Raw genomic sequence first — 19,166 nt, 5'->3', positions numbered from 1 at the left:
TCGCTGCATTTTCTGGCTAAGCACAAAGTCATGTAGCAACATGTTGCGCAGTCGCGGCAACATTTGCTGTGCGGCAACATTTGCTGTGCGGCAACATGATTTTTCAATTATAGCAGCGGCATGTAAAATTTGTTGTAAGCGCTTGCATATTTACTTTAACACCTCGTCCTCTGTGTGTATCTTTTTTCCGTGCTATTTCCTTTTCATTTTGTTTTTTTTTTGGCGTGTATGAGCTGACAGCGAACGTTGCCGGCGACGAACAGGCGACGCTTGTTAGCCATGTTGCACGGCCTGACACTTGTTGCACGGCATTCTGCCCCAGCAACCTTTTGCGGTCGCTGTGCCCCAAAGATCTCAGCTTCCCGATGTTGCTCTTGTGGTCGATGTACAATGGGCACAAAGCTAGTGTTTATCCAAGTAAAATCGAGTTCTTTGAAATATCCACTTTATTCAAGGATCCCTGTACACAAAACTATGTTTTTCGCCAGAGTAATATAAATATTTTGTTGAAATATGACACAAAAATGTAGTTTGAGCCCACTGTGCTGGGTTGTTCTTGGTTTGCTTTTGGTGTTGATGTTGCTGCTGTGTGTTTTCGCGTTGTCGTTGGCGTGTGTCTCTCGCTCCACTAAACTTTTAATTAAAATTTGGTCGTATCACAGTGGCTGCTGCTTCCTTTTTTGTGGCTTGTTAATGTCACCTGAAGGAGGCGGGGAATCCGGGCAATATACTCCACTGATTTTTATGCAAATTTGCCAGTCTCGTTTTTCGGTCACCGGGCAACTTGAGGGGCTTCCAGACGACGAGGGCTCGCTTTTGGGATCGCAACGGATCGGATCGGGTTCCCAGGCCGAGCTGCGTTCGTCATTAAGTTGTCATGACCATAATCATCTTTTGAGACGGCCATAGACCAACTTTGGCGTCCACTTCTTATATAGTATGTCTCTGTAAAAACTGAACAGTCGATCAATAAGGCAATTGGCATTTCCCCTATGATTAAATGAAATGATAATTTAAAATGGATATTCTCTTGAAAATTGCCTGCCACATGATTGCATTTACTTGCTTCTCAGAAAGAATATCTTTTATAGATATAAGCATTTTTAACTTCACGAAAGTAGCATCGTTAATTGAAATGAAAATTGGACATGTTCCCGCTTCGGTTTCCATTTCGGCGTGGGACAGGTGCATAAAGATATATTGACTCCCGTTTGAATGTTGCATGATCCGGTGTGGCAATTGGCCAAGATTTATTGACATAATGAAGACTAATTCGCGCGTCTGTGGCCGAGCATTTTGACAATTATTTATGTTGTATTAAGTTGTTTGGCGGCAGCGCGTGTAACGATGTAATTAATTGCCATGGATTAGACACCGCCAATGGCCGATGGCCGATGGCTGAAAAGAAGTGGTCACGCAGACCAGGCCAAGATGCGGAGGCACTGAAACCACGATCGGAGTTACTCAGCCAGGAAAGCCAAAGCGGCTTAGGCCCATAAACAACCGAGTTTATGCGCCGACCATCTGCGACGATCCGATTTGAAAGCGGAATGGAATCGAGGCACTTCAATTGGTCATTCGGCTTTGATGCGATTTTAAAGCGATTTAAATATGAATATCAAAAATATTTGCCGTGATCAATTTATACACTTCATGGTGCGCAGATACTGTGCACTTTTTAATAGGAAAGGCTATATAGTCAACTAATCTACTTTTGCACACATTTCAAAGAGCAAAATCTATAAAAGCTACTATATCTGATAGGAAATCTTTATGATTGGGCGGTACTCTTCTTTCCTCTAGTTATAATATTTTATAGCTGATAACCATTTCCTATAAACATATTATTTATAGTTATATTAATCTTATCTTCTCTATTTTGACTTGTGCACTAATGAAAGTAGAAGAACAAAAGTTTTAGTTAGTTATTTTGGAGTATATTTTGACCATGTGAAGAAGCTGAAAATATTTCTCTGAAATGAATCTGCTGCATTATTCGCTCCCACTTTAAATTTAATTAAATTTTAGCTGCCCGAACTAATTAAGAAAACAAATTTCGGTTTTAACAACCGCTTTGAATGACTTTTGCCCATAAAGTGTACACAGAGTTCGTTGGAATCCCCAAATTGAATTGGCTCGAATGGGGGGAGTTTAATTTCAGCTCTATTCCACTTGGCCACGTATTTTGTTTTATAGAGCAGCTACCATTATGTTGTTTATGGCTCTAAGCTCATCAAAGCTTAAGCAGGCACTTTATAGGCAACTTGTATATTATTTTCCAGCCATTGTTCGTCTGGATTTCATTCGCAAAGACAATGCTGAGTGTTGACAGCCAGCGGAAAGGAGTAGCTGGGTGTTGATAATCTCTAGACCAGTCTAGTTAATTTGCTTCAACAAGAAAACCGCACGCCGATCGTTAAGTTGGCCAAGATGAAAATCAAACGGATTTCGCCGCGCCAAAAACGCGCGCGACTCGCGTTCGCGTTCGCTAATTGAGTGCGACAGGGCGGTGGTGTTGGTCCGTCGGCCCTTTTTTCGCCATGTCGTCCTTGTGCCGGAAAAAAAGGGAATAAAGCTGGGGGAAAAAAAATAAATAAAATTTATTACGCCACGAAACACATGAAGGACAATGCCGCCACCGCCACCACCTTCTTATTTATTGCTTCCACGAATCGAGCGCGTTGTTTCCGAGAAATGCGCTCGCAACTCAGGCGATCCTGTCCAGAGCTCTGGTGGTGGTGGTGGCTATCTGTCTGGGCCCGCTGTGGCCGCAGCTTAACAAGTCGACACTTTTCTTCACACCTCCGGATAGTTGGCCAAGAATTTACTTGGCCATATTAAGCTAAATGGCCGCCCGTTGCGATCGCTGCCCAACTGACTGACCGGTGGCAGTTTGCCGGCTCGTTTCAGCCGCAATGCGGTTATTAAATGCAAAAATTAAGATAAGCCCCGTGGAAGGGCATATTTGCCAAGGGTTTTTAATCCGGTTTTGCACACAAAAAAAGAGGAGGAAATGGTAGAATACTACTACTACAATCTAAAATATGTTCTGTTGCTTAAAGTTTTTTGGTCTCTTAGTAGTAACACTTGTCTAGTCGCGTTTTTGTGAAAAAGTTCATGGCCCGTAGCTAAACAATGTCACGGCTAATTAGCAATAGAAAAACAGCGGGCATCCTCGTTTCGGTCACGAATGCATTTTGCTCATATTTTCCGCCAGTTCGAACACGTGGACATAAATCGCCGCATTTAATGCCTTTGAGACCTGGTCTTTTGGGTGCTCCTTTGGCAGCTGTGACTGTAACTGTGGCCATAGAGTGAGCATTTTTATAAGAGCGAAGATCGTAAAATTGCGAAATTTATATGCACTTAATTGCGGTCTTCTTTCTGGGCTGCGGCTGCCCAGGAGAGACCACATCGGTTCCACAACGTCAATAACATTGTCCCTGCTTATGATGCACTGAATCAACTCGGAATTGCCCCCAAGCAGAGCGGACACAATGGGGCAACTTGTGCGGAAAACTATTATTTATTAAGCTTAAATCTGCAGTCGAGCAGTTTAAAGATGGTTTAAATGGCGGGAGTACTCATTGCGAAAATAATCTCGCAACTTATGAAGGCAGTTTGCTTATCAAAAATATTCGCAATACTGCTTTAATTAACTACGTAGACTTTCCTTGATTTGATTCTAGCATTCGTCAGGCCCTTATATTACCACCGATCCCATGTGGCAGTTCTATAAATGTTGGATGCCTGCCAGTGTGTACTTAATTAAAAAGTAGCCAGCACAATTTAATTAGAAGAGTCTGCTGCTGCTCTGGTCTTTGGATGTGGCATAGAGACCAGTATCCATGGGGTTAATTACGCGTCCCACTGGCGACACCTCATCAGTCCCAGAAGGCAAGACGCGTCGAGCGAGAGCAATTGCCAGATATGACTTTAATTTCATTTAATTGGCAAATGGGCTGCAGAAATGCAGCTGGGAACGCTCATTACGAGCTATAATAAGCTGGCCCAGACGGATGGAATGTTGATCCGCACCATTCGGATGCCATTACCTCCTAAGCTTATTTCCTGTTCACTTTATTTTTTATGAGCTAATCCCTGAGCCTCGAGTTTGGGAACTAATCAAGCGATTGGTTGCGCATGCGCGTGAAGCGCTTAAATGCGCAGTTCTTATTTTTTATTTTCTTCTCGTTTCATTTTTTATTATTTTGTTAAGTTTCCTCCGAGAGAGAGAGAGTGAGCTGGACTTAAAGCCCAGCAAGATTTATACCACCAAAGGGCGCAATATATTCAGATATGATTAATTGTGCGTCGCATTCCGCTTGCGGAGCCTCAACCTTAGCGATCCAAAGGCGGCGATAACAACGCCGCAGAATATTTCGCAATTCTCCACAGTTCCTCTTGACTTCCTTGACTCCATTCCGCCGATGCCGGGACCATCGCACACGTACGAGAAATTTCGCGCTTTGCTGGCTGGCAACTTGGGATGGCTGACTCCGGGCTGGCCAGCATCTTCCTGCGGCGGCAAGCGGAGCTGGCTTTTGCATAAGCCAAAAGCAATTTATTTCCTTCCTCTGGTTTCCAATCTATGCGCAGAAATCTTACCCAGCTCCGCTGGACTGAATGTCTGCAATGTCTGCGCCAAACTGCAAGATGACTGACAGTGTTCATATATCTGCATATGCATTGACAGTCTCCTTGAGTCTCTTCAAAGAAGAACTGCCTCAGGAAGTAACATTCGACATTGCTAAAGAGTCTCTAGCTTACAGAGGATTAGTTTTTATTATGAATGGTTAAGTTTGGCTTAAGTATATTATATATTTCATTCTGCCATTAAGTATATTGTTTGTCCAACTCTTTTACCTCCTTAAATTTCTTATGTAAATGGCGAACTTTCAAGATCAGTAGTGATGTTTATAGTGCTCCTCCCTTTTTGGCCAGCCTGGTCAAAGTTTCTCTGCGGGATCGCTTCATTTTTAGTGCAAAGTCGTGTCCGATTTTGCATAAAATGTTCGCCGTCTCCAACTGAAATGGGAAATGGAAGTGCAAATGGAAATGGCAATGGCAATGGCTGAGCCATCGACATCGGCAATGTGTGCCGTTCTCTGTCCGTCAATTGTGGGCATTTTGAGCGGAGCTGGGTTGTGCAAGCTTCCTGCTTGGAGGAATGTTTCCGTCGAACCCTAATCACAATGTCAATATGTGCGGTGAGACATTCGATCAAACATTTGCCAGCGCTGTAAAGTGTAAACAAGTTTGAAGTTGAATTGTCTCCCACTGTCTCGAGGTTCAAAAAACAACCTGCAGGGTAGCAGATACATCTATCTATCCGGCGAGGAAGAGGACCGACCCCCTTGCCACACACTCACAACGCGGCTAAATTGAGTTGATTTTTATCGCTGTCACATTTATGACATTATCGGAATCGGTCAATATTAAAACGAACTCGCACCCTCGCCGCATGGGTGCAACACCTTCAGCCACAAGGGATCGCGGCGATTGTGTTTATTATGACTATTATTATTGACAGCTATCGTAAATAAGGCTGCGATCTCTGGTCGTTCTCGATGGCTGTTTAAATTGAGCCTAACCACTCGAGTGCATTCATAACCCATAAAGATTAAAGTCTCAACGATAAACGCAGCCACACTGACGAAAATGAGTTCTTTGACTCGCTGCTTCACACAAAAAACATCGAATGAATAGCTACAAAAATTAATGGTTTCCTTTTTGGTAGTATTATGGATCAGTTATCTTAAGTATAATCTCTTTTTTATACCAATATGTTCAATTTTTCGCAGTGCAGCACACTTATTGTTATTGCACTCCTTGCATGTCGCATAATTAAACATTTGATAGTATGAAAGGGGCAAGCACCAAAAAAAAAGAAAAAAACCTTAGCTTATCAACATTTAATTTGTAAATGTCGCTGGGCAAAGGCGAAAAAAATAAGCCAACCAAAATAAAACCTAAAAATAAACTGGTTCTTAATTAAAACGACATTGGTCGAGATCTCTGTAAATAATCGTAACGAATCAGACGACAACATAAAAACGAAAAGTAAAAACAAGGAAAAAAATACAGATCGGTACAGAACCAGGGAACCCAAACGGATCCACAAAAAAATAAAACCCTAAACAGAAACTGCAGCTCGCAAAGGTTTCTTATAATTTAAAAACATTTTTCTGGCATTCAAACGAGTTGAGTTTTGGAGAGGAAGGTGAGAGGGATTCCAACCGCCTGGCTTTTGGGCCAACATTTCTTCGGTTTTAGGCCATGTTTTGGTTCTCCTGGCTCTCAGTTCGTTTTTTTTGAACCCATGGGTTTTGCCGATACTCTGGTGTTGTCGCCTCGAACTGATTTATCGAGAACCCTGGCACTTGAGACGGTTTTTAATTATATTTCTGGTCGCTTCAAATGACAAGAACTATTAATTTGTTTCTTCTTTCGGTGTGCGGGTCGTAAAAAAAGGCGTTAAAAGGCGAAGTTCGTGGCAGGAAGATGGATTGTGGTGTGCCATAAAAGGGAAGGATTTAATGGGAATCAATTGTGACGCTGATTGCTGGAAATTAAAGGAGATTCTACCATTTCGGTGGGAGTTCAAACAGATTGTAAACGATATGGTAGTGCTTAGATAAGGATGCGATAGCGGACTGAAACTTTAAAGTTTTGGATGAGGTAATAGTTTTTAAAGTGCGGGCTGTTAAGTATTTTAAAGCCGTTTTTATTCCTCTAACGTGATGTCGGTCTTCTTTGTAGTCTAAAGCTTAGTAATCTAATTGTCTTATATGCTCTAAAACATCTCGAAATAATTGCTGCCCTTATCTTTTATCAAACGTTATTTTAAAAATTAAACACGTTCGCAGAAAATATTTATGATTTCATTGCTATAATAAAAACACACGGCAGATATCGCAAATTACTCATACATAATATCAGGCTTACTAAGTTCCCCCAGTGAAGTTCGCAAACCTTGTTCATAATGCTAATTGAATAACCTTAATGTGGGACTGTTTCGTGTAATTTGGGGTAATTGTGTGGCCTTACTTACTGTTATATGGCAGGCTAATTGATTCGCCAGCATCCGCAGCTGTTGTTGCCAATTTCCCTCCAGAGATTCAGGTTCGCGGATCCATTAAGTCCAAGTCCCCGCATCCAAAACGATCCCAGGGCTCCCATTCCCTGTGTGTGTGTGTGTGCGTGCCAAGGCGAAACAGTAGCCAACTGGCATGGAGTCAAGCCGCCACATAATCTGTCAAAAGAAAAAGTTCATAATAAATCAAATGTCACGTAAACAATATTATTAAAATGATGCAGTCAGCGACACGGCAGTGGACCCAGTCCGACCCCGAACCCAAACCCAAAACCCAAAACCCGAATCCGACCCAGACAACACTCATTAAATGGGTGAGCCTGCGGCGGGCAGAAGGGATTTTGGCAGGGGCTGGCATGCAAAGCGGGTTGCAGCAGATTCTATACACTGCGAGAAATTGGTTGTACAAATAAAGAGTAGAGTAGAGTAGAGTAGAGCGCAGTGAGAGAAACGAAGTCTCTTACATTTTATGTATCTATCATTTTTATTTCCACTAATAAGCATACAGATAGTTTTTAAATATTAAGTGCCATAGTATCTGTAATTAACCTTTATAATAAATAACGCTTTTTTGGGTAGTGAACAGGCTCTTGCAACTGCTCGTTGCTTATCTGCAACTGCTGCTGCTGCTGCTGTGGTAAGCATAACGAGTTGGGGCATTTAAGCCCCGAGCCACACAAAAGTTACAAACTGCCATTCAGGTAGACGGCGGCCAATCGAGATGGAGCATGGGGATGGGGATGAGGATGAGGATGGGGAGGTGACCGGCAAGCCGGTATTCTCGTCGGGTTTTTGTGCAGCTTCTGCGCGCATTTATGAGGATCCACGGGTCCCGCGGGTTTTTTGTCAACGTCGCAGGGCCGTCCAGGGACCAAAAAAGGAAGAATGGCCATGCGAAAGACCAGAGACCGAACGGAGCACAGCTTTGTGTCAAAAAGGCTGGGCCCGTCCTCGATATTCCCGTCTGAGTTGCAGGTACGCGTTAATCACACTTTGCGCTCGCCGTTTTCGGATTCTTGTGGCTGAAAAATACATTTAAAATTCCAGCCACGTCTGCCGGCCAGGCGAATTGCCTTGGCATTAAATTAAAGGCTTTAGGGCTGCTCTCGGGACGGGTTCAAACGAGTAGCTGGAGCGGCAGGACCATCAGCTTTTGGCAGCCTTTGGGGAATATGACCAGGCTGGAAATTTCACACCTTCGCGTACAGTTGCAGGATCACAAAAAGACGTCAGTGTAGGCGTGAACCTTTTAGGAACTCGAATGGGCTTCCCTCCAGCAGTTCGTAAAACGTAACGCATACCCTTTGCTTTTTATGTAATTTGGTCCGTAATAAGTCGGTTACTTGACTGCCCTGATGATGGGTCATCGAACCCCCAGCTGCATTGCCCATATCCAGACGGCAGCCCACTCTAATCGATAATTTATTGCTGGACGGGGAACAATGTGATCCGGGCATCGGCAATGGCATCGGTCGAGCTTGACCAGCTCCAGCGCCAGCAGAAAGCCAAGAGAAAGCTAGACCAAAACCTAAGACCGCTGCAAAATGCGAACTTTTGGCTCCTCTGTTCTGCTCTGGCCAAGATCCACATCTGCCACAGAAAGAGAAACGAAAACACGAAGCTGCTCTATGGCTCAGACTAATCTGCTGTGGCACATCGCGATGTGCCAGGACCGGCTTTGGCCTCCACCTTCCTTCCTTCCCATCCCAACCCATACTATACCATCCGATCCAATCCCGTCCTGCACTTCCTCGTCGCGTTGAATTTATGTTTAAGCATTTCTTGGCATTGCCGGCCACGTACTGTTCTTGATATGAGATCTTTTTTCAAGGGATTCGTCGATGGTTGCGTGACACGAATTTCAAGGAACTTCAATCCCTAATAATATGCAGGTCGTTATCCTTTTTGCTTTGCTAATTGAAAACTATTTAAAAGACTTCATTATTCCTGTAACTTGTAACCTATCCTTTAGAACAGAATAGTTCATATACAGCTTTATACATTTATTTTATTATTTTCTAGAAGCTCTTACCACCTTTTTTATGCCCTGTTTACCATCTCTAGACCCTGTTTATGTTCGGCTCCTGCAGCTCGTTCGCAGCTTGGCCATAATATTTATGCCGTTTTTGTGTGCCCTTTTGCCGCTGCCCACAGACGGCGCGTTCCCCCTGCGATCCTTTCGATCCTCCTGCCTGCGGATCCCCATTTCCATCTGCAGCTCGTCCATGGAGCTGCTTTGTGCCTTCAGCTGGGCTGGTGTGAAATAATGATGCCGTTGCGCAGATAAGGTGCCTTCTAAAAGTGGAGTTTCGTGCCTGCCCCATTGTGATTGGGGGATTGTGTGGAGAACGGGCCATATAGAGAGTGAGAGAGAGCAGGAACGGATGGGATGGCAGTGGTGGTGGATGCAGACGCAGACGGAGACGCAGACCCGCTGCAAAAATAACATAAATGGCTCGACGGCGCACTGAAATGGTAAATCTCGAGCTGTGCATCTTGGGATGCAATTTCAAATGGGCTTCGTTTGGGCCCCACATTTTCGTTTCCCTCGATTCGTTCGCTGGTCTCCACGACCAGTGTCCAGTGTCCAGTGTCCGCCGTCCACTGTCCGTTGTCCGTTGCAATTGCAAATTTCTTTTAATAAGCCTTTTGACGCCTCGCTGCCAATGCCAATTGTAAATTGCACGGAACCTGCCCGCGGCAAGCAGAAGGAAGGAAGCCAATGGAAGCGGAGGGGCACAAATTATATATACTTAGTGCCGCGTCCTTTCCGGTCCGATTGAAATAGCAGACCCAATGACGCAAACGGAGACGGGCATAATGAGGATAAGGATGCACCAGGCGCGAATGCAGCCCAACTGTCGGGGTCACTGGAGGTGCAGATGAGGGCTGCCCTTCCATGCGCTTAATAGATCTGGCTACAGTGTATTTCAGATGATTATGGTTCAAATTAAAATTATTATGCTGGTAAAAAGCATCAATTTGGGAGCCCTTTATAACCAAGAAGTAATATAATAATAAGTTCTTAAAACACGAAATTTAACCTTAAATTTTAATTGGCATTTTCATGTCTTCCTAGTAATATAATTGATACCTTTGGAATTATATTTATAAACTGCTTCCTTACTTTTTCGAATCGCACTGTACAACCGCCGAGTGCATCGGTTAAGTCAAGGCAACTTGCGAAAAGGGAAGAGGTCGCCTGTGGTATTCATTTCTCATTTCTTTCTTAGCCCGATGCTCGATCATTTATCTTGTCAAAGCTAATTTAAAGTTAGTGCTTCCTTCGACTTGTTTTCCCTGCTTAACCGTCCCCTTATTTTTTTTTACTTATTCACGCTGTCTTATTTCGCACGTAAAGTGTTAAAGAGCAACAACAATGGGCACTGCAAGAAAACTAAATAAAAAAAAACCCTCACTCTAAAGAATAACAATTTATTTCTTCCTGTACCTGAAACTCAGAAAGCACGTGAAAACGAAAAATATTCCTCATTTTTGTGCAACGTCACGTAGGCTTTTTGTTGCCAAAGTTGTGTTTGCTGTTTTTATAATGATTGCTGTTTTGGCAGTATACTTACACCAACGTGCTTAGTGGGTTAATAGCCAGAGGAAGTGCTAGAGGGTTAATTAGTGTGCTGGCTTGTAAATTATTATTAGCAAAAAATAATACAAATAATTATTAATTACTATTTGGATAAATCACCATAAAAATATAAATTTTATTCACAAGCTTTCGAGTAAGAAATTAATGATTTGGAATTACCCATATATATTTTAACAATAAAATTAGTGTTTTTTTTGCCATCTGTTATGCGGATTATGATAATTTTTAGTCATATCCATGCAGATTAGTTTCAACACCACTTTGACATTTGCCTTTTAATTAAAATCAACGAAGATTAAAGCGAGTTAGGAAGTAAAATAAAATAAAGCTTTAGATATTTTTTTTTAACTTTAATCTTATGTGTTGATATGCATTTTCCTCACTCCCAACTCAATGTCACTCGCAGTTGAAGTTTTGGCATTGGAAATTGAAAATTGGCATTGCTTACTTATTCATGCGTCAAAGTTGCGTCTCTGGGGTCTGAGATTCCTTGCTTTATGCGGCCATTGTGTGCCATGGTCTGGCCAAGATCAGAGGAACCCAGCGAAGACCGGACCAGCCATCGGGGTAATGAGCTGCGGCTGCGTCTGCGTCTGCCGGCTGCTGCATGTTGCATGTGTCTAGCCATGCGACATGCCACTCATCAATTAGACTTTTCCTCAAAAAATCCGCCCGAAAAACACCCGACTAGTTGGCCCAACTTGCTCTTGGCCTGTCCTCAAGTCTAAAGACCATTGTGATTTCCATTCTTTTGTAGTATTTTTTTATGTTGTTGTTTTGTATTTTCGGGGCACCGAGAACATGATGTTCAACACCACAATTTGTGTTGTACTTCGTGTACTCGACATGGGCGAGTGGAGTGGGTACGGATTTGGTGAGACGAAGGTGGAGCATCTGGGCGGAGGACATCGCGTCTTTTGCATTGCAAAGTACAAATGGGGAACGACGTTGCAGACTGCGGCTGCTGCTGCTGCTGCTGTGCAACGACCCTGAGGAGCCGCCTCCGAATCCAAATGGAGTTGGAATCGCAGCAGCAGCAGCAGCCTCACATTGTTCAACTCCTGACTGGACCTGGGTTCCTTCTCTGGCAATCAATTGTTGCATCTTGCTCTCGCTCTGCGACTGTGGATGTGGCAACGAAGCAGACAAACGGCGTCGTCGCCTCGTTTGCCACACTGCCAAAAATTATTTAAACTTAGAATATAGATAGTTCAGAGAATATGTAAGGTGTTTTGATCTATCTTCAATAGAATGTTGTGTAACTAAGTTTATGCTCTTGTTGAAAATATAAACATTTGTTGACTACAGTGGCTACAATTTCTGCCAGTGCATCCTGACCAGGTTGTGTCTCCTTGGTTTCCCAACGGCCTGGGTAGGTGATATTGCCTTATCTGATGTGTCATTTCGCTGTGTGCTCTTGCTGCTTCTGTGACTCTTTGCACGCGCATTGCGAGCCTTAATTTTTGGTCAACAGTTTTTTGCTTGTTAGTCAAGTTATGCGGAGACCGCAACTCTTGGCAACAAAGGAGAGAAAGGGTGAGGCGATGCCAAGCAGTTGGGAGAAGGCCAAAAAGAACGAAGAACCGTTTACCACATTGCCCAAATAATTGTCGTGATGCGGGCTCGTCTTTGGCCGTTTCACGTTGCCAATTATGAGGCACGCTCCACGCGCTTTTGCTGCCCGTTTTTGTTGGCCACATCTAAGCGTTTGCGGCACGCCCACATTGTGGCAACGACTCCCACAACCAGTCGCACTCCCACCACTTTGTGGCACCTTTCCACCTCATAGCTGGCCTCCGTGGCCCCGCTGCCATAACCATGTTTTCCTCGGAAAACCCTGCTCGTTTATCAGGCGGCAGGCATCGGGCAAAAGAGCTCAGGCCGCAAAACCGAACCCAATCCTTATTCCCAACCCAAAGTCAGTCGAAATGGCAAAATATCTTTTGGCTGTTCTTGGCAGCTCAACTACATTCGTGTTTATCAAAATGAAATGTAATGAAGATCTGCATAATATGGTGGCAAAGTCAGGCACGAAACTTCTAAGTTCAAATTTATAACTTGAATATGATCAATCTATATAACTGGCAACATGTTGCAGGCACCCATTATTACTTGTATCTAAACAATGGCAATGACCAGCAGTTTTCCGGTTTCCGCATCGAATGCAAATTAGTCAGAGCCAGATACATTTCTACGCTTACTTCAATAGCAACGTGTGGCAGTCATAAAACATTTTGACCACAACGAGGCGAGTTCAAACTTCAAAATTCGTTGTGCTTGTGGTTCCGAACAATAGTAAGCTAACCAAGAAAAAAAAAACAGGCACTCTGTTGTCTAATCAAACGAAATCGAATCGAATCGAGAGTCAGCGATCGATCTTGTTCTACTTTTTGGCTCCAACCTTTTGTGCTTTTTTATTTCCCTCGATTTCTATGGGTTTTTTTCGGTGATTCCAGCGCATTCCTCGAGGCCATTGGCTGCGATGGTAAAAGTCATGCCCATTGTTCTGTTTCTGGCCAACAATTAACATTTCCAGATCGCAGATCGAGTGGGAGGCGAGTTGAGTGGATGTATTTATTATTGATTTAGCTTTGCTATTAACAAATTTGTGGGCTAATTAAGCAGATGTCATTCCATTGAATTAGCATTCGATGCGAATTTTAAGCATTGGCGTAGGAGTCTAGTGTGGAATAGCATTCACACAACATTTGTTCACAAATTATTTATTGTCCGGCCTTTAAGCGATAATTATTCTTGAACCTCTCGTGCTTCTGGGTTATTTATGTATATGTGTTTGGAAGTTGACAACAACGAATTTAACCAGTGTTTGCTACTTTAAATGCTTGTTTTTTAATTTCCAAGTAGTAGTTCTATTTTATTTATGTGATGTATGCAATATTCAAGCCATAAACAAGGGAGGCAATTTAAATGTAATTTTAATAGAAAATTAAATCGATTGAGTTATATTAAACTTAGAATTCTGCTACATGTAATTCCCCGCTAATGATTTCGTAAGACTTGGGGTTTTTCACATGTCGATTATCTTTAAACTAGGAATGTGTGAATATCTTAAAAAAGCTCTCGTGCAGCTGTCGGCGAATGTTCTTTTCAGCTATTCTTTCTTTCTTTTTTTTTGGCCCTTGACTGGCAGACGTTCTTTGAAAGTGATACCACATACACACCACCGGCAGGTACACACAGATACGAACGCACACCAACTTACTTTTTGGTGGGGACGCGTCAAACACTTGAATGTGTCAGCCTTTAACACTTTTACTATTTGATTTGCGTTGTCTGTTTCCAAATGCGGCTGTCGTCTCGTCCTCAACCGCCAACCTCTCTACCACTCATTTTGGACATTCATTTCGAAGGTTCCCCAAATACGAACAGCATAAATATGTATATATAGATACTCGACGAAACTGAAGAATACTAAAAAAGCATAAACTGCCCGACCCCTTACAGAGTTCTCTGCTTTTATTTCGGTGGTTGTTGGGCTGCCCGAGGTGCTCACTTCATATATGACGACCCTTTTCAGAGATCCCCGTGGTCGCTGCGAGATTGAGATCGTCGCTGTCTTTCCTTATCACTGGGCATCCGCATCTCTATCTGTATTTGTATCTGTATCTGTATCTGCAATGTGCTTTGTGTTCCTGGTTTCGATGGGGATGAGAGCGTGACAAACATTTCAGTTCAGGTTGTGCTTTCAAGAACATTTTACTGGTCAAGATAGTTCGCTCTATATAATATGTTAAACATGGTTTGTTCTTTCTATATAAAAATAATTTTTTAAATATTTTTAGAAATTCCCCTATTTTGGTTCCTTAATCACGAATCTTTCCCATCACTGGCTGAATTCCTAAGCGCACATACCTTCGTTTTTTTGGGCTCCTGGTTCTGCGGTTTTCTTGCTCGCTGCTGAAATTGTAGACAATACATTTATCCGAAATGCGCCTCTTCACACTTTGGCATTTATCAGTCCATTCCGTCGGCCCGTATTGGATTACATGCCAACGTGGCTGCTGACATATCATCATCAAGTGAGCATCCAATCCGTCCCGTTCTCATCCACATGAGAATCCCCATAACCATCCCCATTCCGTTTTAAAGTCATCCAATGGAATTGCCGTCTCAGCGCGGCTGCATCAATTTCAGCGCTTTCGGGTGACATTATTCAATTTAAGTGCTTTCTATAGAATCATCTCATAATGAGCATCATGATCATGAGGTTGTGCCACCGCCAAACAGGAAATCTTCAATTGCGAGTGGAGAATTCTTTTTTTCGCTAGTCTACGGATCGTTCGCCGTCTCTAGGTCTTTGAAATCGAGAACTGCGCAAAACTCTGCGATCGTCATAGGCTGCAAAAAAAAAGAATATATATATACATATTTATGTGGGACCACCCAAAAAGCTGTCATTCGGAAAAGCTGAACACATAAAGAGCTAGAAATTATGCGGCCGCCTTTTTCAATTACAAATCAAACGTCAGTCAAAAGTTGAAGACCGTGCTGCGTTTTCGGTCTGGGCCAGTAGGAAAAATATTTGGAAAAATCATGCGTGCACATTTGATTATATAAATAATCATCATAGATGCATGACTGCATCTAGGAACTCTGGGCGGGATTTCTGTTGCCCTGTGTGGCCGTCGAGTTGCACATTTGGCTGAAATAGCAAACAAACATTGCGGCATGAAGCCATAAATAATAACAAAAGAGGCCAGTTAACTGCAGCGTCGATACTCAAAAGCTATGATAAATGATCAATTTTGATCAAGCAAGGGGCTTCCTTATTATAAAATCAATTAAAATATTCTGTAATATATGCAATGTTGGTTTATATAATTGTATCATTTCATTAATCTTGGTAATTTGATTTATTTCATTATACGTGAATCCATCAACCAATCACTTGGCAGCTTCATTAGCGCAAATCGTAGAAACTTTAAATGAATTAAGTTATTTAGGAAAAGTAAACTTTTCGAAATGTTTTTCGTGGAGAAGGAGACGGTGTTGTTGCAGACAAATTGATGGGATTCCAGCAATTTGTGGCCATTCTTTGCCGGCGAGATCATTATGCTGCATTTATGCCCAAATTGAAGTGAAGATCTCCACTTTCAGCCAACACCTGGGGGCCACAAGAACCGGGTCCATTGACAGTGCTATTATACCATGAGTTTTCATTTCTCATCTGGGATCGGATCGGATCGGTTCTGGTCTTGCCTGATCTGATATGGGCCCAAAGAAAATTAAAGCTGCATTGTGTGATGCGCGTTTGAGGAGCAAAGCAAAACGAAGCGATATGATTAAGCAGAAAATGATGCACTGCGAGAAATTATTATGGAATTGTATAAGTGGTAGAGAAGTTCAATCATATAGAACAGGTGCAAATGGCTGCGAACGTTAAATCCAAATACCGAATGGTCAAAAATTGATTTTTCCAAGTGTGCATGAAATGAGGCCCAGCTGCAATCAGCGGGCCAACTTGTTGTAAACAAATTGAAGTGGCACTCAGTGATCCCCTGCTCCGCCGGTCTTCTTCTTGCGTTGGCCATTACCAATTGCACTCGGGTTCAACCCTTACCCTCGATCGACCGACCATTCCCCATTTCCCATTCCCAATTCCCTGGGGATCGGATTGTATGGGATTGTATGGGATTGTATGGTCGGAGTGGTATGGTATGGGGACGTGCCTTCATTAGGCCATGCAGAGCGCGTAGGCAGAATGTGTAAACACACAGCGAATTCCATTCCGAATGCGTCTCGTGTGCTATGCGTAATTTTAATTGATTTCATTTACGCATTTTTGACTAATGTTCACACGCCGCTGCATCGCACTGGCGGGGGGTGCAGCTCATTTAGCATGGACTCGGCGCGTTGATGGACAGAATCCAACTCCAAATGGCTGCATCGGGGAATTTATTTTTGGCCCTGTCGTCCCACTCTCGCATCCGCCGTTCGCCTGGTTTTCCCCACCCAGAAAAAACCCAAAATCTGTAACATAAATTTCACTTTGATCTATTTTTGAGTGGCCAATGCAAGTTTGCTAAATTCTGTTCAGCAGAAGGAATATTTAAAATTTTTAATTGCTACTAGAGTGCGGGCACTCTGCGGCGACGACCCAGTTTCAAAACAACTTTGCTGGCCAAAATCTCGACTGGGCTAGGGGATTTCTAATGGTGGTGTTAGAGGAGGGAGCACTAATCTCTAGATAGCATTTTTATGTTCCGAAATATACAGTTTTACTCTAATTAATGTGTGTGACACATACTATTTTTACGCATCTTCATGCATAAACATCTTATAAAACATTGGATTACATGTAGGAAATGTGATTCACTTTCGCTATACATAACTTTAAACGCACCCCCACTTTGCTAATTGCCCAAGTTGGCTATCGTAACTAAGATTGCCTTGGGGTTTTCTTCCCAGTTCTGCCATCAATCTCCACGTTGACATCCCAACCATGAGCGATTTGGAAAGAAACGTGTGACTTACCGAAACGACAAACTGAAAGTAAACCTCCAAGTTGCCTGGGCCATCAATCAATCAGTCACTTAATATGAATATGAAAATATGAACCCGAACCCACAACAAATGCAATGTGGGTTTATCTGGCGCACATTCGCCATTCATTATTCATTGTGTGTTTTTCCTCTCGCCAGCCGAGTTTTCTTATCTCATGCAACAATATTGGCCGCGTTTTTCTTTGGGCCACTGTAAGTGCAACTTGAAAGGCGATTTTCAGGCAGTATTTTTGCAGTAAATGCAACAGTACTAGAAGCATTTTGTAGTAAGGCAAAGTTCAGTGAGCAGGCAAACCGCTGAAAAGCCCAGTTACCCAGACCACACCCAATTGATTTCCACTCACTGACCATTTGAATGATGCGCTTATGACACCAATCGACTTTAAAAGTCGGTATAAACAAACAATATTTTAGATACATAAGCATGCCTTGCCTTTGCAGTCAGTAAAGTAAAGAAGATTTTAGATACATAAGCATGCCTTGACTTTACAATCAGTTGTTTTATTATATATTTTTGCTTGCAACACACTTTTTATAACATGAAGAAAATTTAGTTTGTATGTTGTGAAAAATTGTGAAAAATTTATTTATTAATGTATGGTTTGTATAAGGTGCCCTCCTAGTGCTTCTTGCGAACCTGGCAGAGAAATTGATGCGCCTTCAGCTGGTGGCCCTTGAACTTCAGGCCACATCTGGGACAGCCGACGGTCTGTTTGAAGAGATTGCGCTGGCGGCGCTGACGCGGAGTAAGTTCGTCCTCGCTGGACAGCAGAGTAGTCGAGTTGCTGGAGGAGCTCAGGTGGAGCTCGGCGATCTCCTCCTCTGTGTTACCGGAGTTGCGAAGAATTCGCTTTGATGGCTTTCGATTTGGCGCAGCGTGATGTGGAAGGTCCCAAGGAGGAGGAACTGGAGTCCATGTCCTTTGAAGTAAACGATGGCGGTTCCAAGCACACCATAGTTTTGGCGTAGTTTGAGCAAGTGGGCTGCACGGCGTTCTCAAGCTGCCACTCTTTCATCAGGATGTCCTCTCCAAAAACATCCTCAATGATGGATTGGTCAGCTAGTTCCGTTGCGGCCGTTAAACTGTCATTTGCGCCCGGCTCTTCCTCCTCCTGCTCTTCATGAATATAGAGGATATTGACCTCGCACAAGGTCAATTCATCCTCCATTACCACGCGCTTGATATTCTGCGTGCGCTCCTGACTGCTTATGGTGTTCCTGCAAGCTGGCATCTTTAACCGCTCTCGAATTGATTGGCCAACTGAATGCGCTTCATCTTCTCAAAGCAAATGGGACAGGATACGATGTCGGTGTTCATATTCTTGGCGAAGATTGAGCAAGTGGGCTGCACGGCGTTCTCAAGCTGCCACTCTTTCATCAGGATGCCCTCTCCAAAAACATCCTCAATGATGGATTGGTCAGCTAGTTCCGTTGCGGCCGTTAAACTGTCATTTGCGCCCGGCTCTTCCTCCTCCTGCTCTTCATGAATATAGAGGATATTGACCTCGCACAAGGTCAATTCATCCTCCATTACCACGCGCTTGATATTCTGCGTGCGCTCCTGACTGCTCATTGTGTTCCTGCTAGCTGGCATCTTTAACCGCCGTCGAGTTGATAGGCCAACTGAATGCGCTTCATCTTTTCAAAGCAAATGGGACAGGATACGATGTCGGTGTTCATATTCATGGCGAAGATTGAGCAAGTGGGCTGCACGGCGTTCTCAAGCTGCCACTCTTTCATCAGGATGTCCTCTCCAAAAACATCCTCAATGATGGATTGGTCAGCTAGTTCCGTTGCGGCCGTTAAACTGTCATTTGCGGCCGGCTCTTCCTCCTCCTGCTCTTCATGAAATTAGAGGATATTGACCTCGCACAAGGTCAATTCATCCTCCATTACCACGCGCTTGATGTTCTGCGTGCGCTCCTGACTGCTCATGGTGTTC

General features: G+C 43.3%; 1 protein-coding gene and 1 long non-coding RNA gene across 3 annotated transcripts in view; one reads left to right on the top strand and one right to left on the bottom strand.

The window, feature by feature from the left end:
• LOC6731059 (bone morphogenetic protein receptor type-1B) overlaps window positions 1-19,166 on the top strand; it is a 56,041-nt gene that overhangs the window by 12,668 nt on the left and 24,207 nt on the right. Inside the window, exon 1 of one of the 2 annotated variants that reach the window (XM_016178963.3) lies at window positions 17,862-17,970. The exons of the other annotated variant lie outside the window; for it this stretch is intronic. Coding sequence (XP_016023578.1) covers window positions 17,877-17,970 — 94 coding nt within the window. The 5' untranslated portion in view covers window positions 17,862-17,876. Of the gene's footprint in view, window positions 1-17,861; window positions 17,971-19,166 lie in introns of those variants that run through there. 2 annotated transcript variants of the gene reach the window in all.
• LOC27209190 lies at window positions 1,982-14,438 on the bottom strand. Its single transcript, XR_006542210.1, has 5 exons — window positions 13,924-14,438; window positions 7,055-7,255; window positions 4,609-5,028; window positions 2,649-4,541; window positions 1,982-2,575 (listed from the first exon to the last, which is right to left on the bottom strand). It is a non-coding gene; the product is annotated as an uncharacterized LOC27209190 (long non-coding RNA).

The sequence above is a fragment of the Drosophila simulans genome, chromosome 2L (assembly GCF_016746395.2).
Source record: "Drosophila simulans strain w501 chromosome 2L, Prin_Dsim_3.1, whole genome shotgun sequence".
Classification (NCBI taxonomy): Eukaryota; Metazoa; Arthropoda; class Insecta; order Diptera; family Drosophilidae; genus Drosophila; species Drosophila simulans.
Note: the sequence above shows the minus strand (reverse complement) of the source record. Positions and strands in the feature narration are given on the sequence as shown.